The sequence below is a fragment of the Erithacus rubecula genome (genome assembly GCF_903797595.1).
Source record: "Erithacus rubecula genome assembly, chromosome: 2".
Taxonomy (NCBI): Eukaryota; Metazoa; Chordata; class Aves; order Passeriformes; family Muscicapidae; genus Erithacus; species Erithacus rubecula.
Window position 1 is genome coordinate 69,135,198 of NC_136685.1, and position 20,701 is coordinate 69,155,898.

Consider the following 20,701-nt stretch of genomic DNA (forward strand, 5'->3'; position numbering starts at 1 on the left):
ACAGACATACTGAAAAGAGCTTAAATACTAGCACTGGAACCACTGCTTTTAAAGGTTCAGTATTCCTGTGCTGACACTGAGACTGCAGCCTCTTTCCTCCAACAGACCGAGGGAAGACCTGTGAGCATCAGAGAGCTAAGTTAAAAAACACCCAACCACCAAACCAATAAAAGCATAAAACAAAAGCATCTTTTGAATATTCTCTAATAAGAACTTTGTGTCAGGCCTCAGTTGTGAGAAGCAAAAAATAGTATTTATTTTACCCTTTATCACCACAGGTGGAATCTGGGGCCTACCAACAATAATAGGCCTCAATTTTTTAATTTTGTGACAATAGGATAATCTGAAATTGACTAAATTTCAGAATAAATGAGATAAGGATAAACCGATAGGAAGATAAACATAAACTCAGAGCCAAGGGATGCAGCACATGCAGTAGCTGCAATTCACAAGAACAAGCGAGTAAACATAACAAGTTGACTTGGAGAGAATGGTGGTGCAAAACAGGAAAATAGGATATCAGGAATAACGGAGAAGGCTTTTGCCTGAGCAGTGGCATTCATGTGAAGAGGCAGAGAGGGAACAGCTGTGATTTCAAAAGAGCATGAATCCATTTGCATTTGGACCGAGATGTGGCTCACCATCCACGAATGACGCTTTGCCAATTCCACATTGTCTCCCCCCGCTCCCCCCCGCGGCCCCAAGGCGGTGCCAAGCAGCGCTTCACCGATGTCCTCTGCGGGACCCGCTTTCCTGCGGCCACTTCACACGGCCCCGGCTGCAGCCCCGGCACCGCGGGCCCTTCCCGGGCCGAGCGGGGCCGCGGCCGCAGGCACCGCAGCCTTCCGGGCCCTGCCGGGGGACAGCAGGGCCGGGAGCAGCGGGGCCCAGCCCGGCCTGCGGGCCGAAGCGCGCTCGCTGAAGGGACGCCAAAGTTAAAGCCTTCTCCTGTCAGTATTAAAAAAAAAAAAAAAAAAAAAAAAAAAAAAAAAAAAAAGAAAAAGGAGGAAAAAAAGAAAAGGGAAGAGAGATGGCGCGATAAGAAGACGCTCACTAGACCCACGCACTTTCCAAGGGAAAGAAGGGTATCAGGCGCAGAGGCCCCCGCGAGCTCCGGGCGCAGGGCACGCGCCCGGCCCGTCCGCAGCGGGGCCGCCCCAGGGCCGCGCCCGCGCCGAGGTGCCCGCCCGGCCTCCCGGGAGGCGCCGCCAGGCCGGGCCCGCGGGCCTCCGCCACGAGGCGCCCGCGGGACGCCCGGGCCCGCTCCCGCCGCCGGCACCCCTCCCCCGCGCCCCCCGCGCGGACCCCGGCCGCGGCCCCGGGCCGGTCCTCACTCACTGAGCATCGCAGGCGGCGGGAGGCGGCGGGAGGCAGGCGGGGGCCGGCGCGGCCGGGGGGCGCTGTCACTGCGCCCAGCGGCGCCGGGCGCTGCCGGCTGGCGCGCCGCCGCTGCCGCCTCCCCTGCGGGCCGGTGCCGGAGGCGCGGCCGGTGCTGCCCGGGGCCCGGCGGGCGGCGGCGGCCGCTCCATGGCCCGGCTGACACACGCCGGGGCGGGCGGGAGCGGGGCCGGGGCCGCGCAAGCGCCCTCTGGCCGCCAATGGGCGCGGGCTCCCCCCAGCGCGCCGCCTCCCGGGCTCGGCGCTCGGCTGGCGCGGCTCGGCGCGGACCGAGGCCGGCGGGGAGGGCCCGGCCGTACCGGGTGCGGGCAGCGGACAGCGGCGGCCCTGCGAGCGGAGGGGAAGGCGAGTGGGAGCGGGGCTGGTGTGAGAGCCGGGCGCAGGGAGCGGGGCCGCGGGCGGGCGGCTGGCGGGCGGAGGGCGCTTGGGCCCGAGCGCGGCCACGTGGGGAGAGCCGGGTGCGGGGCGCTGCCCGTCCGAGCGCCTTCTCCTTGCCTGGCCTGTCTTCCAGACGCGGGTCTGCCTCTCCGCTCTTCCCACGTGCCGCCCCCATGGCAGCCATCTACTCCGGCATTTACCTGAAGCTGAAAAGCTCCAGAACTTCTTGGGAGGACAAACTGAAACTAGCCCGGTTCGCGTGGGTTTCTCACCAGTGCGTCCTGCCTAATAAGGAGCAAGTGAGTACTCTTTAGTGGTGAGCAGTGATGAAAGAAAAAAAATAGCGATGGCGGATTGCTGCTGTGGATGAATCAGTTCTTAAAATCCAGACCTAGTTTGATAGCACTGTAAATATAGTCCTGATTTCGGACTGTGATCAGCTCTTGATTTCTTTGTCGTTACATGAAATGGTTTTATAACAACGTATTGCAGGTAGCTTCAGCACAAAAACCTGCATTCGTGCAGGATGGAAGAAACTTTTTTGTAGAGAGGGTTGTGTCTGTCTTCAATCTCTCAGAGACACAAGAAATCATTGTGTTCAGAGCTGTCATTGCCATTGGTATTGTGTCCAGTACAGGGTGCTCCGAAGTCAGGTGCTTTTGGTCATAGTTAAAAACAAGAACTTCAGGATGAGAGGACTGACTGTGAACTATGTGTGTGTTCTTTGGTGCTCTGAACTTGTGGATGAGCAAAGAACACACAGTGGATTCATGGACTGCTGCTTGGAAGCTGATTTGGATTTCTCCTGTTGGAACATACTCTGTCTCCCAAGTCTTTTGTTTTGACCCTGTTTCCTGAAGGTCTGTGCAATGTTTCCCTGGGTTAGGGGTTTCTTGTCCTATTCCTCCAACCCTGGTAGTACTTTGGGGTCTAGAGTTTGCACATTTGAGATCTATGTTTTGGGTTCTTGTTATTTCAGTTACTTAAAATATTAAACTTAGCCATACACCATAACTTCAGTTTTAAAACAGTAATTAGTAGGTTTCAACCTTTTCCTTTCCTGAATTTCTAGGCAGTGAATTTAAACATATGAAAAGGAGGATGTGAGTGGAATAGCAACTGTCAGAAAGTGAAAACCAGCTGATTCTCTGAGCACTGAATTAAAAGACTGCATTTGCTAACCAGTATCAACTGTTAGAATTAGAATGTTGTCAGATTAAAGATGTTCACTCCTGAAAGCTGTTTTGGGATAGTACATGGAAGCACAGTTCCAATGTTAGGTGATGAGTGTAAGCTCTTAGGAATTGAAGCCTTTGGGGCAGACTTCTCTGCTCACTCAGAGGCTGTGCTTCTTGGATGTAGCACAGTTCTCAAGGCACAACTGCTGTAACTGTGAAGAGGTACTGCTTTTGTCCTGTTTTTGCTTTTTCCTGTTTTGGGTTGTTAAAGATTTCTTGTTTTCCCTTCTGTTGACAGGTTTTACTTGATTGGGTAAGCCGCACGTTGGTTTCCAACTACAACAAGAAATGTGAATTGGAGGATGAAGTTGTTGAAAAACTCTGGGCATATCTTGACAATGCTATTCACAGTAAAAGACTACAGGATCTCTTAAAGAGTGGGAAGACAGTTGGTCTCAGTTTTCCAATTGCACAGGTAACAATAACTGTGGATATCTGATAAAATTCTGGATAGCAATATGTATCTCTTACAGTACATGACTCTTCCTTGCAATGTCAGATGTTGCATGAAGTGCGTATTAATCTGATAGTTTGCAGGACCTACACTGAAAGTTTCTCTATTTGTGTCCTGCAATACAGTTTGTATTTGTGCAGCACTAAGGTTAAAAATGGCAAATTAGTAAGTGGCTGCAAAGGCAGTGAAAATGCCTGGGAAAACGACCCTTTTAGTTTTGATGAGATTGAAGGGAAGCAAGAAAAGATTGTCTTTACATGTAGAAATCAAACTGTGAAGTATGGAGAATTGCTTGAATGAAATCTATGCTTCAGAGATGTTATGCAGAAAGTGTGCTAAATTTAAACGTGGTCTGGGTATGAAAACCTGTCTGGATGAAGATTAGGTCAGAGGTACAGGACAAGATGCCCATAACACCAAGGACAGAGGTGGTAGAGGGTCCAGTGGGAAGAATTTAAGTGTCTGTTTCAGTCCAGCAGTGTTCCAGGGGAGGAGATGAACCATCCACAATAAGGTGTAAGGAGACAGGAGAGGTTTTTAACAAAATAGAGGCAGATTTGTAAATTGTTACTGAATTTTTTAGAGACATTATCTGAAGGTGAGAAAAGGGAATGAGTGAAAAGTGGATTGAAGGAGAAGACAGCAGGGAAATACACATAAAGTTTGAGAAAATGAAGAGAAATGCAACATTATTACTCTAGAAATGTGTATCCCTCAAAGAGAAAAGAGAATAGTCATTCACATTCCAGGTACCAGGACCTGAAACTGTCTAATTTTCAAATATAAAAATGATATTTAGTCATGCACATCCTTACTAAATAAGCACCCTGTATCAGAGCAGGAATGTGTATTGTGTGTGTTTTTTTTTTTTTTTTGGGAGCATAATTTTGGGGGCCATTCAAGAAGGGAAGAAATTTATCCCTGCTCCATTTCTGCAGGATGAACTATTAGTATCGAGTAGGAATACTTTTATGCTATTGCTAGTAGCATGCATGAGGTCTTCCTTACTCATCTGGTGGTGCAAATAAATTCAAGGACAGTGGAGCTTCTAGTTTGAAACCTATGATGTGAGAGGCCCAGCAGTAGCTGTTGGGAGCCACAGCTCCCAGAAGGTGTTGCTCGTTCATTATGATGGGATTTATCTTTCTATGCTAAATTGACTGGTTTTTGTTTCTTTTTTCAGGTCATAAACAAAAGGTTATTAGAGGCTTGTTCTGAAAAAACACAGCAGAACATCAGCACCTTGCTGAGCTGCTCCAGTGGCATCCTTTCTACTCCTTCACTGTCCATCATTTACACAGCAAAGTGTGAGCTTTTGGTTGATCTCCTCAGCACGCTGTCCAAGCTGGCATGTCAGCAGCTGGCTTCTGATGATGCTGTGAGCTCCCAGTTGTTCAGCGTCCTCCAGCTTACCTTTGCTCAGTACTTACTGATCCAGAGGCAGCATCCCAACCCAAAACTTGTGTTTGGGCAAGTAACAAGTCGCTTGCTCCAGCCATGTTTGCTCCTGAGGCACTTGCTGACTGTGAGGAGCTGGACACAAGCAGATGATAACCACGTGCGTCAGCACTTGAGCAGAGAAATAGGAAGCCAAATAGAAGCTTTGCTACAGGTTGGGTTATTTCAGCTTGAGCTTTTCTCATCCTACAAAGAAGAGCTGCTTCCAGAACAGGATCCCCAAGAGAAGAAGAAAGTAGGTTGGAAAACTCTTTTGCTGCCAGCCAACACAGTGCAGGGCAAGCTGGGCAGTGACTTGTGTGAGCCTGCCCTCCATGGAGTGGTTGTAGCTGGTTCAGTGTCCCTGCTATATAAGCTCTTTCTGGACTCGTACTGTAAGGCAGAAAACCACCTGGTGTGTTTCCACATGCTCAGCAGGCTTTTTGGCTGTCTCAGGCTCTCTGACCTGCAAGAGGCGGGGAGGAGCGATGTGCTCTCCCCTGTGGATTGGAGCACAGAGCTGCTTGCTCTGGAGCAGCTTCTGACCCTGGTGCTCAGCAATGATATCTACAATGTCGCCAGTGACCGGATCCGGCACAAGCAGGTGCAGTTTCAGTTTTACCGGAAGCTAGCACAGGTGCTGCTGACACACTCCCAAGCTTCCATCCCTGCCTGGTTCAGGTGTCTCAAACTCTTGCTGTCATTAAATCACCTTATAGTAGAGCCAGACCTGGATGACTTGGTGTCGTCAGCTTGGATTGATGCTGAGGCCTCTGAGCCATGTACAAAGAAGCCGCAGGAGACTCTGATCAGCACCATATTCCAGACCTACTCCAAGCTGAGGCAGTTCCCACGGCTCTTTGAAAAAGTGCTGACTGTCATTTGCCAGCCAGCAGTTGATGAACTGAGGCCGTCTGTCTTCTCTGCTGGCCTGACAGTAAAGCTTCGTGAGTGCCTTCTTGAACTGCCACCCAACCAGATTCTGGACATTCTGTGTCTCTTTGTGGAGAAGTGCCAGACTCTTATCATTCCAGCTGTTGAAGGGTCAATTGACATGGCCTTGAAGCTGATGTCATTGTGCTCGGTGCTGCATGCTTTTCTGTTCAACATGAGGAGCCTAGATGATGTCACTCCTTACCCCGTGGTGCTCCGCACTCAGCGTTTGATGGCAAACATACAGAAGGGAATAACTCAGCCACTCATAGAGCTGCTGCAGGCTCCTAGGAGAAAGAAAGAAAAGTCAGAGCTTTGGCTAAGAAAGGCCAGTGATGCTGCTCTCCTCCTTGTTTACACTTGGGTTGAGGTAGACACTCTGTTTGGTGTTAGCTGCAGTAAATACGTGTCTCCAACAGCTGAAGTTGCTGTTACTGAGCCTTCTGCAAGGCACTGGGGCATTTCAGCTTTGCCTGGTGTGAAGGAGAAGTGTTGGAGGAGAGTTACTGAACTTGTGAGTGGTTTTGCCTCCACTAGTAAATACTGCTTAGAACTGCTCACACTCCAGAAAATGAAGGCGATGTTAATGCAGGCTGAAGCTGACCTACAGGCCTTGCAGCATGCTGCAGCTTTCATCCTGGAGTCTGGAAGATCTGCCATGAACAGAGGAGAATCTGAACCGTGGGATGGAGATATCAGCGTGATAACTGAGCTTAGCTACCCCACAGCACACTGGCACCTCGTCATGTCCAACCTGACCATCATGTTGCCCTATATTTCCTTAAAAGATGTAGAGTACATTGCAAAAGTGCTTCTAGAGACGTTGATGTTGGCTGAAGCTGAGGAAGCTGCCACGGCCCAGGAGCCTTCCATCAGCATTGGAAAGATATCCCTTGGTTTTATCCACAGCTCTCTTCTACCAGAAATGAAGGTCCTGCACTGTGCTTTTCTGACCCATCTTATTCATCAATTTGCTGTGGTTCTGCCCACTGCTACCAAGGATTCAGTAGATCTGCCACTTCAGCAACTCTCTGTGGCTAATATTCCTTGGCATGAAGAAATTCTGGCTCCTTGCAAAACTGTTGACCCATTGGAAGTACCATCAGAAAACAAACTGCTGAAGGATGAGCTGAGCTTGTCTTGGAAAACACTGGAGAAAGTTGCCCAATGTATAGTATTGTTAGCAAAAAATGGCTGCCCTGTCATCTTGAAAGAACGTCAGCTACAAAGATGCTTGGGTTTGCTAAAAATTGTTTCTCTCCTGAAATTAGACAGTTTTCTTCCCTCTGACTGTACCCGGTGTTTTCTGGTGCTGCTGTCCCTGGTAGTTAATACCAGGGTTGGTGTCTCTTGCAGCAAGTTGTTATTGCTGGAGGTTTTAAGGACTTGCCTCCACCTCCTGAGATGCCTGCAAGCTGGCCGGAATGCCAACTCTGTTTTTAAGGTGTTACATGCCAGTGATACTCTTGAGGCTGTCATGACCTCCCAGCTTACAGCTAGCAAATTCTTCACTGATGTCTTTACTGGTCCAGTTTGGGCACAGTATGTCCAGGAAGTCCAAGAATTTTTGGGGAACTTTCTCCAGATGATCATTGAACGAAGACAAAGTGTGAAGCTCAACTTGGAAAAGTTCATGTCTTTCCTGGTGAGCTGCAGGCCAGACACAGGTGCAGCCAAAAGCAAAGACTGGAAAAACTGGAATCCTGCAGCTGAACAGTTGCTACTTACAGCAGTCACCACACTCTGCCATGTTGTAACACTGCACCTCCAGCAGCTGCCAGAAAAGAGGCTGCATTCTGCTGATGTGTTCTCTTCCCTGTTGGAACCAGTAGTTCTGCAGATGGTCAGAACCGTTGAACATGGTCTTCAGAATAACACCCCAAACCAGTTTTTGCCTTTAGCATTCATACCATCTGTCACTACTCTCCTCAGAGCAGATCTGAGCCACCCTGTCAAGGACTGGCAGAAGAAGCCCAGTGCGCTTTTGGAGCGGCCCCATATTAAACTGTACCAAGAGTTTTACTCTCAGATACTGAGAGAGCTGCCCTGTGCAGGGAGTAATCTGCAGTTCCTTCAGCTTGCATTGCAGTTCCTGACTGTCTTCTGCTCCGTGCCAGAGCTGTATCCTGGAAAAGAAACTGCAGTTACGGTTGTTTTTGCTATAAAAAAGCTTCTCTCTGGTATGAAAAGTCTCTTTCTCCACCTTCTTTTCTAATTTTGTGAGTTAAAAGCCCTTTAGCAAAGTGTACAGCCTCTTTAAAAGTCTGTATTTGTTGGCTTGTGTTAAAGCAGCAGGCTATCCTTTCTTAGATGCATGACAGGAAAATTTTCAAGGAGGCAATATTGTGGTACCTGGACTACAGTCACCTTCTAGTTTGGTAATGATGTTCTGATGGATGTTAACATCTTAATAAAGTTGAGGTTCTTAGTTACTCATTGCTAGTAGAACATTTTGAAAATAACTGGAACATGGTAATGCTTCTGGAGATAGGGCTGAAGTGCAGTGTCCTGCTCATGTAATTCATATAGTAGGCACCACTGAAGCAGCTAATCTGCACCAGGTCAGATCTTAAGAGTAAAATACTCACCTGCTTTTGTATCTGGTAGGTGAGTTTACACAACAGTGGAAGTTACCTAACTGTTAAGGATGCTGAACACCATGTGGTAATTCTGATAAATTCTATGGGATATTGGCAGGCTGTTCCTTTATCCTCATCAAATAAAGAGCCAGGGCTGGAGATTACATGAAAAACCTGATACCAACTGTGGGACCTATTGGCTCCTTTATATTGTCTCATTCAGAAGGAGATGAACACAGAGCAGGCATTACTGTTCTCTTTGACTTCAAACTGTTGGAATTTGTCAAACTTAGTACTGGCATGCTCTGGTGCAGTGGTCTCCAAACATTTTTGATTGCACAGACCTATCATTAAAAAAACTAAGAAATTGAACATACAGCCTGAATATAATTTACTTATAAATTATACATGTGCTACTTCATTATGTACATTACAAAGCACACATACAGAAAATACTTTAAAAGCATGAGATGAAGATGAAATAAACACTGTTTTAGATATCTTTTTATATTAAAGATTTTTTTTTTTATAATTCCCACACCACAGTGAATTGTATTGTGCACACCCTGCTTTGGAGACCACTGTTCAAGTGAACTACAGTTGTGATTTCAGTGTCTGTGTTGCCATTAAGTAGTCATAAAATAAGCTTTATGCTTCTGTGATTTGTGATGGATCTCTGGCCACCATTTGTAGAAAAGACCTGTGGCTTGTTTAGCATGCTCCCTTGGCTCGTGCAGCTGCTTTGGTGTGTAGTCTTTCTGTAATATTGAAGACTTTTTATTGCTATGATGACTGCTCTGTGAACCTGAGGGTAGGATATACTTGAGATCATCAAGTCATTGCACTAGTGGGGGAAAGGTGAAGTATCAAGCCCTCTATGTATTTGAGTGTTGAAAAGGTATCCCCAGAGCTGTTGTATTTTTAGTTTGTCCTGTTCTTACCTGTGGAAGTCCTTGTCTTGGGAATTGATTACTTTTCTCTCTTGAATATGCAGGTCCTGCAATTACAATCCAGGTGATCCAAAGTGTGGAGATGGAGCTGACAGAGGTGCTTATCAAGGTGCTGGGAAACTGCTCTGCTGAGGAGTTTTATGCCATAATGAGGCTGGTCCTGCAGGGACTGGAAGTGAGGAATGTTTGGCAGCAGAAGGCTAAAGTAAGGCATGAGCTTAATGTGTTGTCAACTTCCTTCTGTGGTCTGCTATATCTTGAGAAAAGGTTGTTGGTTGAATGACATATTTTAAATATATTTTTCTTCTTCCTGCTTTATTTTCATTGGTCAGGTCAAATTAATTTACATGGATAAGGGCTTGGTGACTGCTATATTCTGTATATAACTTGAGAGATGGAAAGATCATCCAAACCTACTCAAGAAAACTTTCTGTCCAGCTTAAGGGCTCAGCAGTCTCAATTCCATGTATTGACAGAAATCACCTGGCTGTGGTGTTACAGGCCATGCTGAAAGCTCTTTCCTACTTGCTGCTCAGACCTCTTGCACAACAGATACCAGCAGTCAGTGTTTTTCTGTGACTCTTTTTTATAAGGTTAAAGGCACTTTTAGAAGTGCTGTTTTTTTTTAAGTAAAACCAAAACTGCATCTGTGCTTTTGGTACTTGTTGCTCTAAAGACTATTCAGCAATAACCAGGTAGCACTCAGTATCTTTTCAAATTCTGTTCCCTCTTCAGAGCAGCTTAAGCACCAGTGGTGATGTATTTAACACTTATGGCAACCAAGTCAGCTGTATGCTCCATAGAAAGCCCAGTGGCTTGAGAATGACACTTGAATTAAACTTGTGGGGTTGTCCAGCCTTGTCTTTTTTGTTAGAAAGTGACGTGGATGTGCTGCATCAATTCTTGATGCATCGTTTTGAAAGTTTATCTGAAATTCCTGAATTCCTGCCACCTGAATGTAGCTTGCAATGTGCTTCTTCTATCACTCTGTATAAGCAACTAGCAAGTAAAACCCTGCTGCCAAAAGCAGTATTCTTAATTTATAGTGTACTGGTATCCTTGTATTGCCTCTGTGTTATCTAGTGTCAGTTGCATGAGAAGGCTTTCCTTTCTTAAAAGTAATGTAAGCCTTTTTGTACAGTAAGTCGATTGTGGAGCAAATGTGGTATAAAATATATTTGGGTCAGTATTGCTCAGTGCATTGAATTCTGCTGAGCTGCTGCTTACTTCACAATTTCCAAAGAGAGGTATTGGTGGGAGGCCTTTCATGTGTCAAAAGTGCACTGGCTTTGAAAGAGCTCTTCTGTACTTGAAAGGAGCCAGTGTGCCTTGTACCCCTGACTGATGATCCGTCTGCTTTCTGCAGGAAGTATTGTCAGCTGTTACTCTAACCAAATTGTTGCTCAGCTGCCCATTAACTGGAGACAAAGAGAAAGCATTCTGGTTTGCCAGCCCACAGATAATCACAGCTTTAGCTGTAAGTATCTCTTTACTGTAACTTCATCACCTACCCCTGCTATCTGTTAGAGTCTCTAGCAGTGCACAGAGACACATAGGAACAAAAACTAAACAAATCCGTGCCAGATTCATCTGAACACTTCTGTCTAGACCCTTTTCCTCCTCCTTCCTCAAGTAAATCTCCTCCTGTGAGTGCAGTGTGCAGGTCATCCATTTCTTATATGCAGTAATTTTATGGAGCTACACCATGTAATGTGGAGCTTGGGAGAAACTTGTTAGACTGCAGGGTAGAGAGTGTGTCTTCTGTCCTTCCTGCTGTCCAAAGGAGAAGGTAACTGTGAGCCATGTGTTGCCTCAGAAGCCAACAGCAGCAAAACAAAATTTAAAAGGTCCTTATAGAAAATAGTAATTATATAAATTCACTGATTTATGAAAAGGAAACTAATCAAACTCAAGTTTTCAGCCCTTCATTTGTACAGCGTATGAACGTAGTGATGTAGGTTTTTCTTTTCTTGGGATGATATCTCTAGGCAAGAATTTATCAGAGGTTGGTTCTGCAATGCCTGGGAATCATAAGCTTGCAGTTTCTGCCCTTTTTGGTATGTCTGCATGCATGAACTGCATCATTGTACTCATGTGAAGAGGTGCAAAGAGGTGCTGGGCTCTGGGGGGCTGGGGAATAGTTGCTAGCAGTGTTTATTTGAAATGCATCAAATGCATCCTCACACAGAGCACAGTTGCATGAAAGTGGCTCAGGTGCAGGAGTCTCCCTACCAGTCCAGCTAGCAAAAGTCTAGTTCCATTGACTACAGGCAGAGCCTTAGGGTTCTCTGGTGTCCCAACACCAGTGATAAATGGCTATGCATTTCTCATTGTCTGTTTCCTTTCTTGTAGCTGCTAACCAAAGAGGCCTGTCAGGACCAGTCACTGATTCCCATCATAGTTATACCTATTCTAGAGACTGTAGCAGCTCTGCTAAGGCAGGGAGAAGGGGTTCTTGTGAATCCACATCACGTTTCATTGGCATTCAGCATTCTTCTAGCAGTCCCTCTGGATCATCTGAAGACAGAAGAGTATCGTGGTGTCTTCCTGGGGGTCCATGAAGTGCTCTTCTCTATTGTGCAGTGTCATCCAAAGGTGAGGGGCTGGGAGAAGGGGGAAAAGCTTGAAAGAGCAAACAGTGATAGAATTTTTTTAGTATGGTTTTGAGATATTTTGTCTTGATAGTATGAAAGTGCATTGTACTGTTTGTCATTTAAAAGGCTGGGAATCTCAAAATCACATAAATTCAGTTGTTCTGCTTTGCTTGGTTTTGCATTGTTGTTCTTTGACAGGGGATTGCTTTTGAACATCTGATGCTAGGTTAGAAAAAAATGTTTCCTTTTTCTGTGATTGATTCTAGAAGCATAAATGGCTTAGGATGCAGAATGAAAAGATAGTTTCTACCCTCTCCACTCCCTCTACTATGTAATCTCAGATGTTTTTATTTCATGTCTTTTTCAGGTGCTCTTGAAAGCAGCACCATCTTTTTTGTGCAGTTTCCATCGTCTGGTTGTTTCTGTCATGCACGAAGGACGTCAGAAAGGAGACAAAGGTACCATATCTTTTCCACCTTTGCATTATATATATATATTTTTTTATATATACATATATATATATACACGCTCTAGAAGAGGTGATGCTGAGCAGGACAAAGTTGTCAAAACTAGCTGTGGCATTGAAACTGTCAGCCCTATCTGTCCTTTATGAAAAATTGGGGATGAGCTTTGTGGTGTTATGAGCTTGGGAAGACTACTGGGGCTCCTGGGGAGCTGCATGCAGACAGCATTGCTTCTGGTGAATAAGTTATTCTTCACTGACTGGCTGGAAAGTAAAGAGGAAGCAGTAAGGCTTGCTGTGCTCTATTTCTGCTCTGTCTATCAACCTCTGTGTCTGCAAGCATGGTGGCTTTGTGGTCCAGTGATTCATGCTAATATGTGTGAGTTGTAACCCCAAATAGATGCTACTAAATGGAATTTCTTGAGATTGGAACTATGTTTGCTACAGAGCTGTGTTTGTCACCATTCTGTGCTAAGTATGAGAATTCTACATGTATCTGAAGCATCAGTTGGGATTAGATGATAAATGTGTATGGTCAAGGATTTGGAATAAATGTAATTAAATATCCTAAGAGGAAGGGAAAAAAGCAGACTTCTTACTGGAAGTTATTAAAGAATTTACATAGTCAAAGTAGACAAGTCAGAGATGTCCACAATGATTAAGATTGTCAGGACACAAACACCCTGTCATTAATGGTGGAAAGTTTGAGACAAGTTAACTTCATGGCCTGAAACTGTTTGTATCCCAACTTTCTGCTGATATCTTAGCCTGTGCCATGTTCAGATTTATCTCAGCTGATACATTGCCCACAGCTCTGGGCAAATATTAGTGTGTGTATTCGCTGTAGAGGAATGTATTAGCTGAGACTCAGTGATAGAGGAAAAGGTGTGTTAAACTGGTGCCAAATTTGGAGAATTTTCTTGCTTCTGCAATATGTTTACACAAGGAAATCATCACAGGAAGCTTACAGGTATGTGGCATCCTCAAGCTGAAAATGATGCTGTTTATCTTTATAGGATTGTTCTGTTTTTGTAACAGATAACATGAAAGTAATTTCTGGATTTCCCTTCTCCCTTGTTTGTACTAGCTCTCTTCATTCTCTGCCTACTGAGTTAATTCTCAGCTGATTCTCTAGTCTCACTTCAGATGTCTCCAGTGATATAGCTTTTGCTGCTATATTCCACATAATAGATCTCATCAGAAAACTTTCTTACTATGCTGTTTTTAAGAAATGTCTTCTGATTTTCTCTAGGTAGGGAATACAATTTTCTTGTCTCCTTGTTCTCTTCTCCACAGTGCTAGTTGAGACTGAATTGTGGAAGGGACCATAACTGCTGTTTTGAGCACTTCAACATCTATAACAAGTAATTTTTGTCTTGCAGTGCAATGAAATTGAAATCAGTGTGCTCTTACAAAATAGCCCTTCTAAGAGATGTATTTTGTGTGTTGTGGGGGGCCTCTAGCTGTGGTTTGATAAGAAAAGATGATAAAATAGGCAAGCTGTTCTTGGCCTTGTGTAGTTCAAGGATCATGGAAGACTGAGTGATTCTTTAGGCTTTTTTCCCTGATATTTTTAAGCCTCAGATGTCAGGCTGCCTCTCACTTTGTGTTTTAGGCAACATGGATGAGTTTGAAGTGATACTGAAATGTGCACATTTGGTGGAACGGATGTATACTCATATTGCTGCAGAAATGGAGAACTTCACTGTGTTTTCTGCTTTCATGGTGGCCCAGTATGTGACTGAACTGCAGAAGGTATGTTCTTATTCATCTTGAAAGTGACACAGTATTGTACTAGCTTTGGAGTTTCTGTTTCAAAGGCAGCTCTGTTAAATTTTGTAACATTTGTGAAGTTACAGAAATTGTTATGCCTCATGGAGATACATGTTTGATCCAGACCGTTATATTATGCAAGAGTTCTTGAGAATCTTTCTTACCAAACTCCTGGAAAATTTTCTAAAGGTGTGGGCTGTGGGTTTTTTCTTTTAAGGTAAAACAATGCAGTGCCCAGGTACAAAGCTGATTTGCTTTAGTGCCATGTTGGGTGTTGATTTTCATCATAGAATCATAGGATGGTTTGGGTTAAAAGGTTGGAAGTTAACCTTTAAAGGTTATATAGTCCAAGTCCTCTACAATGAGCTGGGACATCTTGAAATAGATCAGGTTGCTTGCACTCACTTCCAACCTGGCCTTGGATGTTTCCAGGGATGAGATATCCACTACCTCTCTGGGCAACCTGTTCCAGAGTTTTGCCACCACCATTGTTAAAAATGTCTTCCTTATACATCTGGTAGTTAAGTTTATCTCCCATATACTTTCAGTTGTCCAGGACTCACAGTAAATAAGGCCCCATCTGGCAAAGTAATGGTGGATCATTCTCCTGGAAAATATCTTTTAATATGGTCTAAATGAATAGGTGAATGGAAAAAATGTTACCAGGGCAAGAATTGTTAGCTTTTCAGTAATTCTCCTTCTGTACCAAGGATATCATTCTGATCCTTACTGAAAGCAACTACTTCTGCTCTTATGGATGACAGACTTGGATGAGTTTCTCATCCAAAGATAACTTCAGCTTGTCATTTTCTTCAGCCCAATAGATTTAGATTTCACCAGGGTTTGAATGCTGCTTGTGTTGCAAGTACCTGCAAACTGATTATTTGTGATTCTGGCCTGGGCTGAAATACAGAAAGGAAATACAGTCTTTGTTTTTAGGCCTTCTTAAAAAGCCCCAAAACCTAACCAGTGCTATGTTTCTGAAGGATTGTGGTGTAACTAGTGTAACTAAACATGGAGGTTATTACAGAGGTTAAATGTTGCTGCCTTCTCTGTTGCTCATCTTTTTTCTTTTTTCTTTTTTTTTTTTTTGAGAGGGGGAGCAGGGTGGGGGAGCAAAACAATGGGAGATGTCAGATTTTAAGCATATTATTTAGTGTTCCTGGTTCACTGGTTATTGTTTACATAATGTATGTAGTAGTTCAGCAAAAAGAAGATTGCTGTTAAGACAACTTCTGTTCCCTTTAACCATCTGTGAATTCTGTAATCTGGTCATCACTGAATGTAAGTCTGAAAGCCTGACTTGAATTGTTAAATGACCTTCCTAAGTTTAAAGGACACTTGTCTCAGTGTTAGCAGCAGTACACAGTCTCATGAGATTTCTAGGAAAGTTTTGTGCAAGATATTCACTGGGAAATGGGAAATGATGGATGATAGGTGAAACCACAGATCAGTAATGTATGCATGGAACCTTTGGTTATGGAAGGGGGAATTGGTGTAGTGAGCCACCAGACTCTGTGGCAAAGGAGTGTTTTCTGTCTGACAGAACAGATAGATCACAAGTAGGCAATGATTTATTTGCTCATTAGACTGCTGAGAATTGATGGATATCAGAGGAAAGAGAGGCCTCAGATGCCTGTCTTAAATGGGGCATGTACACATCTTTCATGTTGCTCTGCAGAGAGAGAGAAAAACTCTTTGAAACATTCATCTCTTCTGAGTCAGGATCAGTGCTTTCTTCCTGTGATATGAAGACCCTGAGGGTCCATCAAAGATAACTGAGAAAAACATGTTAGTGGTTTTAAGTCTTTATATAGGCATCTGCATACTTACTGGAACCCTTTTAGGGGTCTGTGAACTAGAACTGATGAAAACTACTGGCCTAAGGAGTCACTTACCCTAAAGTGGTTGTGTAACAGCTCCCTCAGTGCTTCCTCTTTATATCACGAATTATTTTGTATTAATCTAGAAAGATTACTTACTGAAGTGGGTGGCATCTCTTTCATACTGTTGACAGTGCTTTCTGCTTGTTGCCTGTGAGCTGTTGCTTAATTCAGCAATAGTGAAATACCTCTTCACACATTTAATGTCTCACATCAAGAGCTCTATAATGCTTGACAAATTGGTTGTGCTAACTGTATAGACCATAAACCACTTACAAGTATAATTAACTGCCAGCCAGTAGTGGCAGCTGTTTAAATCTTTGGTTCTGCTTCCCATGGTGTTAGTGGTGTTTATAGGAAACTGCAAAGCAAGAATGGCCCAAATAAGGCATGGGTCCAGATGAATTTGTGATGTGAGGGCTGCAGTTCCATTAACTGCAGCTCTGAGATAGCTGCTTATCCCAAGTGGGCCATCTGGCCCATATTGTCAATAGCTGTGGGTTTTCCTGTCCTTGTTATCTGCAGTCATTTCTCTGCCCTAGGAAGGGAGAACCCAGCCCAGTGCATTCACTGGGAGCTGTGATGCTCAGCTGTTCTCCAACTGTATTGCATAGTGTAGGGAGAAATAACATCTGTTGTAAACAAACCAATTGATCAACTGACAGAGAAGGGAGAAATTTACAACCTCTTGGACATGCAAACTCTTCAGGGTTGCAGATCTAAAGGAAGTCTTATGTGCCTTGATGCCTGCTATATGTTTTTTCCTGCTATGTTAGTGGATCTAACAAAACACAGTAGCCATTCCACTTTAGGGCAGAAAGAGGGCGGGAGCCTGTCACACTGATGAGGAGTACACTTCATTAGTAGAAAGTTTATTAGTTGCCTAAGGAAGAAAGAAGCATGAATTTTAATGACAGCTTTTTATGTAATTTTCATTAGGCCTGGAGTGCAGAGGCTCACATCTGAAGGCATAAAGCTAATTTTGGGATTCAGCAAAGATAAGACATGGTTCTGCAGCAAAAATAGTGTGATGATGCCAGAGGCCAGCACTGTCTTGAGCAGTGAAGTATTTAGCAAGTGATTTGTGAGCACAGGACAAATTTCAATTAGCCTGGAGCAGTAGAGGACTCCAGAGTCAGCACTGATGTTCCTTGTTGTTAGTGGCAGTCCTGCTGATTGTGGGGTTGAGCAGAGGTAATGTTGGGAGCAGGGTGCCGAGTCCTGAGTCATTTCTTGTATTCTTCCAACTTTCTGCATGACTTCTGGCAAGGTACCTGATTCCTGGTGTTAAAACAAATTAGGGAAATATACATCTCCTGAGATTTTTGAAGGCTTCTTTTATTAAGGCTTGCACATTGAAGTACTCAGAAAAAAAAATATTGGATAAATATGAAATTGTTAAGTGATAAGTTAAAATTGTTTGACTACCCAATGTAAATGAGAGAGCAGCCTAAAGGAAGTGCTCATTTGAAACTGACTTAATAGCATACAGCCTATAGGAGTCATACAGAATCTACTGAAATGTGTAATCCAAGGCAAGTAATTTAGGGATTTTTAAATTAGAGTTGTTGTGGTGAGGAGTGTCTGTGTGATTCCAGGATGATTAGTGTCTTTGCCACTGCAGCAGTGTGTATAGTACTCCTATGGATTTTAATGCAAGGACTGTGCTTGTTTTGCAAAACATGTTTGCAAAATCCAGGAAAATACTGCACAAGTCAAAATCTTGAATTTTATCTAATGGGCTGTTCCAGATGGTCTGATGCAAAAGATAACATTGTCAGCATTTAATGTTCACTGACTGTGGAAACTGTGCTTTCTTGCCTTTCAGTCTTTAAGGCAATTTTGTTCTTCTTGTAGGTGACTCTGCACCCAGCTGTGAAGGCACATCTCACAGAAGGAATATATCACATCCTTGACCTTTGCATTGAACGGGACATCAAGTTCTTAAATACATCGCTCCCAGCAGGCGTGAGGGAAGTCTTCAAGGATCTGTATAATGATTACAACCACTACCACAAAGCCAAAAAGCAGGGGGAGGAAAAGTACACTGCATGATGAATCCTGCCTGGTGCTGCCTGATCAGTTATAAATTGATCTTGCAGCACTTATAAGATGCTCAGCTGCTGATTGGTTTGGAATGACGAGTAAGATCGAACCTGAGGAAGATCCTAAACATGAATTGTGTTTATTCCTGTACAGCCAGCCTTCATAATGGGGAAAAAGGGAACTGGGGAGGGAGGATGTGCTGTGGTTCTGGTCCTGTGTTGTGCCTCTGCTGGCCCCTGGTGAACTCTCAGGGAGCCTCGAGCTCACTGCACTTTGGCAGCAGATGTCAGGCTTCAGGCTTTGGCACATCATGGTGCTTTCCTGTGGAAGCAATAGTCTGGTCTAAAAGCCAGTGAGGGATATAACCCCTGCTTTTGCTTACATGGTAAGCAGAATTAAAGCAGTTAAAGCGCTTATTTTTGTACCATTATTTTACATTTTGTAACTGAGAAATTTGTCCATGTTACACAGCTATATGGTAGTGCAAACCTGTAGAAGTAACAGTAAAAAATTTGAAAGATTGTATCTCTTTGCTTGATTGGTCTTGCTGTCCAGTCCAGCCCTGGACAACCTGGTCTGACCTATTGAATTTCTTTCCCAACTATATTACCCTCTGATCTCATGATAATCAAAAAGACTGACTACCTGGAGCTCTGGTTGATTTACTGTCATTAAGCAATTACACTTAGTCATCTGAGCTGTCATCACTCTTAGTGTACATAGCTTGTGACAAATGTTAATTACCACTGTTACTGTCTGAGACTCTTCTTGGTCTAAGCTGAGCCTTGTTGCTTTGCATTCAGTCTAGGTTAAGAGTAAGCCCTTGACTTCTTGCAGCTCAGCTCAGCTTGTGACAGGAAGCTTTATCAAGTTTTACCAAATAGCTCCCTTTCATTAGCTAAATGACAAGTTATTTTTTTTTAAATGATGCATACTAAAGATCTAAATTTTTATGTAAATGGTAAAACAGTCTTCACACGTACATGTAGGTAGTAGAAAGAACTCAATACTCTCATATGATTATCTGCTTTAATCTATAGATAGGGGATGGGCAGAAGGAGACTGAAATGTGGCTTACCACTTTTCTGGGTCCATCTGCCTCATAGCAAGGTCCAAAGGATAAAGTTTGTCTGGGGCAAAAGACTCCATGTGGCTCAGATGAGGGAGGTGATCAGGGCTTCCTAAATGTCATCCTTTGGACTGGAGATGACCCTCCTCTCATCCTGAAAAAGCATCTTGGAGGGCTTTGATACTGTGCGAGTGCTGTTCAGAAGTAGTAGTGCTATGTTATTGACACTGTTCTAGTCACAAACACAAACCACAGTGGCATTTAGGCTGCCATGAAACAAGTTAACTCTATCCAAGCTGGATCCTCTGCAGCACTGGGCCACTTCTGTATTTTATTTCATGTGGGCCAGCAATAGGAAGGGGAGTTACTTCTGCCCCACCAGGAAGTGGGACAGTGGCATAGATCCCAGAAGGGAAACGTGGGAGCTGGAGACATCCAAAGGGGCATCAAAGAGGGCAGGTCTCCAGGATGGAGACAGTTAATACACGAATGAAGGAAGGTTTTGAGCACTGGGAGAGGATGTGGAAAGAGCAGCAGAAAAAAAGAGCTGGGTTTGGAGCGGGGGAGGAAGTGAGGGAGGAAGGAAGTGAGGTAGCATCTCTGGCGTGTAAGTGTCAAGGCTCCCCTGATGCAGCCATATGGTGCAAGCCACACACATAGCTCAAAAGCTTCTGAGTGCAGACCACAGTGAATAATGTTAGCCAGAGGAGGTAAACTGGTTGAGCTGAGATCAGTTTTATGTAATTAATACTAACCTTTAAAATGTTACCAATTTTAACTTCTTGGCTTGAAAATAAAAATGTGTAAGTGACTTAGATGTATAGGGGTGATGGAATTAACAAACCCCCACTGTCAAAAGGGCACAGTGCTTGAATGAATGAAAATCTGAAATCCTGCCACAATTAAACCTTTATTTCAAATACCCTGTGCAACTGCCACTTATCCCACAGCCCCCTTCCTTCTCCATGCAAAGCAGTGAAGTTCTGAAGCACAAAGCAGTGGTTCTGTGTAGAAGTGACAAAGGGGTTAAAAGGAAGGCTGTCTTTCACTTGCTAATCCCAGGTCTTTGTCCAAGAACTGCTCCCGATTTTTTTTTTTTTTTTTTTTGGCTAGAATAAATTAAATCACTGGCAGAGGACCACCTGCTGAGAAAGCAGGCTTTGTGCTCCCGAGTGCATTCCCACGTGGGTGCAGTTTTGCTCTGTTGTCACACGATGGGGCCATCCTGCAAGGGTACAAAGCACCCTTGTGCTGTCTGAAATCAGTTTTGGAGCCCTTCCTCCTAGGCTGGGTTCATTTACGGAGCTCTGAACATCAGGAAGGTAAAGGGTTTGGAACAAACACCATCTCAGGGGTCAATGCCAGGGATCATGACCTTTGATTCAATGGAGCATTGCTCTGGGTGAGTCAATCTCCAGGCCTTACAGGCTTCTGCCAGAGATATTCTTGGCCAGATTTCCAATTGTTGATGCAGCATATCTCTTATGAGGGCTTTTCTTGCTGCAG

General features: G+C 44.2%; 2 protein-coding genes across 5 annotated transcripts in view; one reads left to right on the forward strand and one right to left on the reverse strand.

The window, feature by feature from the left end:
- The window catches only part of TAF5L (TATA-box binding protein associated factor 5 like), a 19,412-nt gene extending 17,940 nt beyond the window's left edge, over positions 1–1,472 (reverse strand). Inside the window, exon 1 of one of the 2 annotated variants that reach the window (XM_079330380.1) lies at positions 1,339–1,472. The gene's annotated coding sequence lies outside the window, so the exon portion shown is untranslated. Of the gene's footprint in view, positions 1–1,067; positions 1,085–1,338 lie in introns of those variants that run through there. The other variant, XM_079330381.1, reaches the window with a different exon arrangement.
- URB2 (URB2 ribosome biogenesis homolog) lies at positions 1,069–18,651 on the forward strand (the record flags this gene model as incomplete). Of its 3 annotated transcripts, none has more annotated exons than XM_079330280.1 (10): positions 1,069–1,085; positions 1,910–2,075; positions 3,253–3,429; positions 4,652–8,018; positions 9,412–9,572; positions 10,734–10,844; positions 11,720–11,962; positions 12,329–12,419; positions 14,040–14,179; positions 17,938–18,651. In XM_079330280.1, the coding sequence occupies 9 exons, from the start codon at positions 1,950–1,952 to the stop codon at positions 18,133–18,135; spliced, it is 4,614 nt and encodes a 1,537-aa protein (XP_079186406.1). In that variant the 3' UTR covers positions 18,136–18,651. The 3 variants fall into 3 exon arrangements, with proteins under 3 accessions (XP_079186406.1, XP_079186404.1, XP_079186405.1); XM_079330278.1 differs by lacking the exon at positions 1,069–1,085 and adding an exon at positions 1,599–1,698 and having other exon boundaries at positions 1,909–2,075; XM_079330279.1 differs by lacking the exon at positions 1,069–1,085 and adding an exon at positions 1,615–1,743.
- Positions 18,652–20,701: the final 2,050 nt, after the last annotated feature.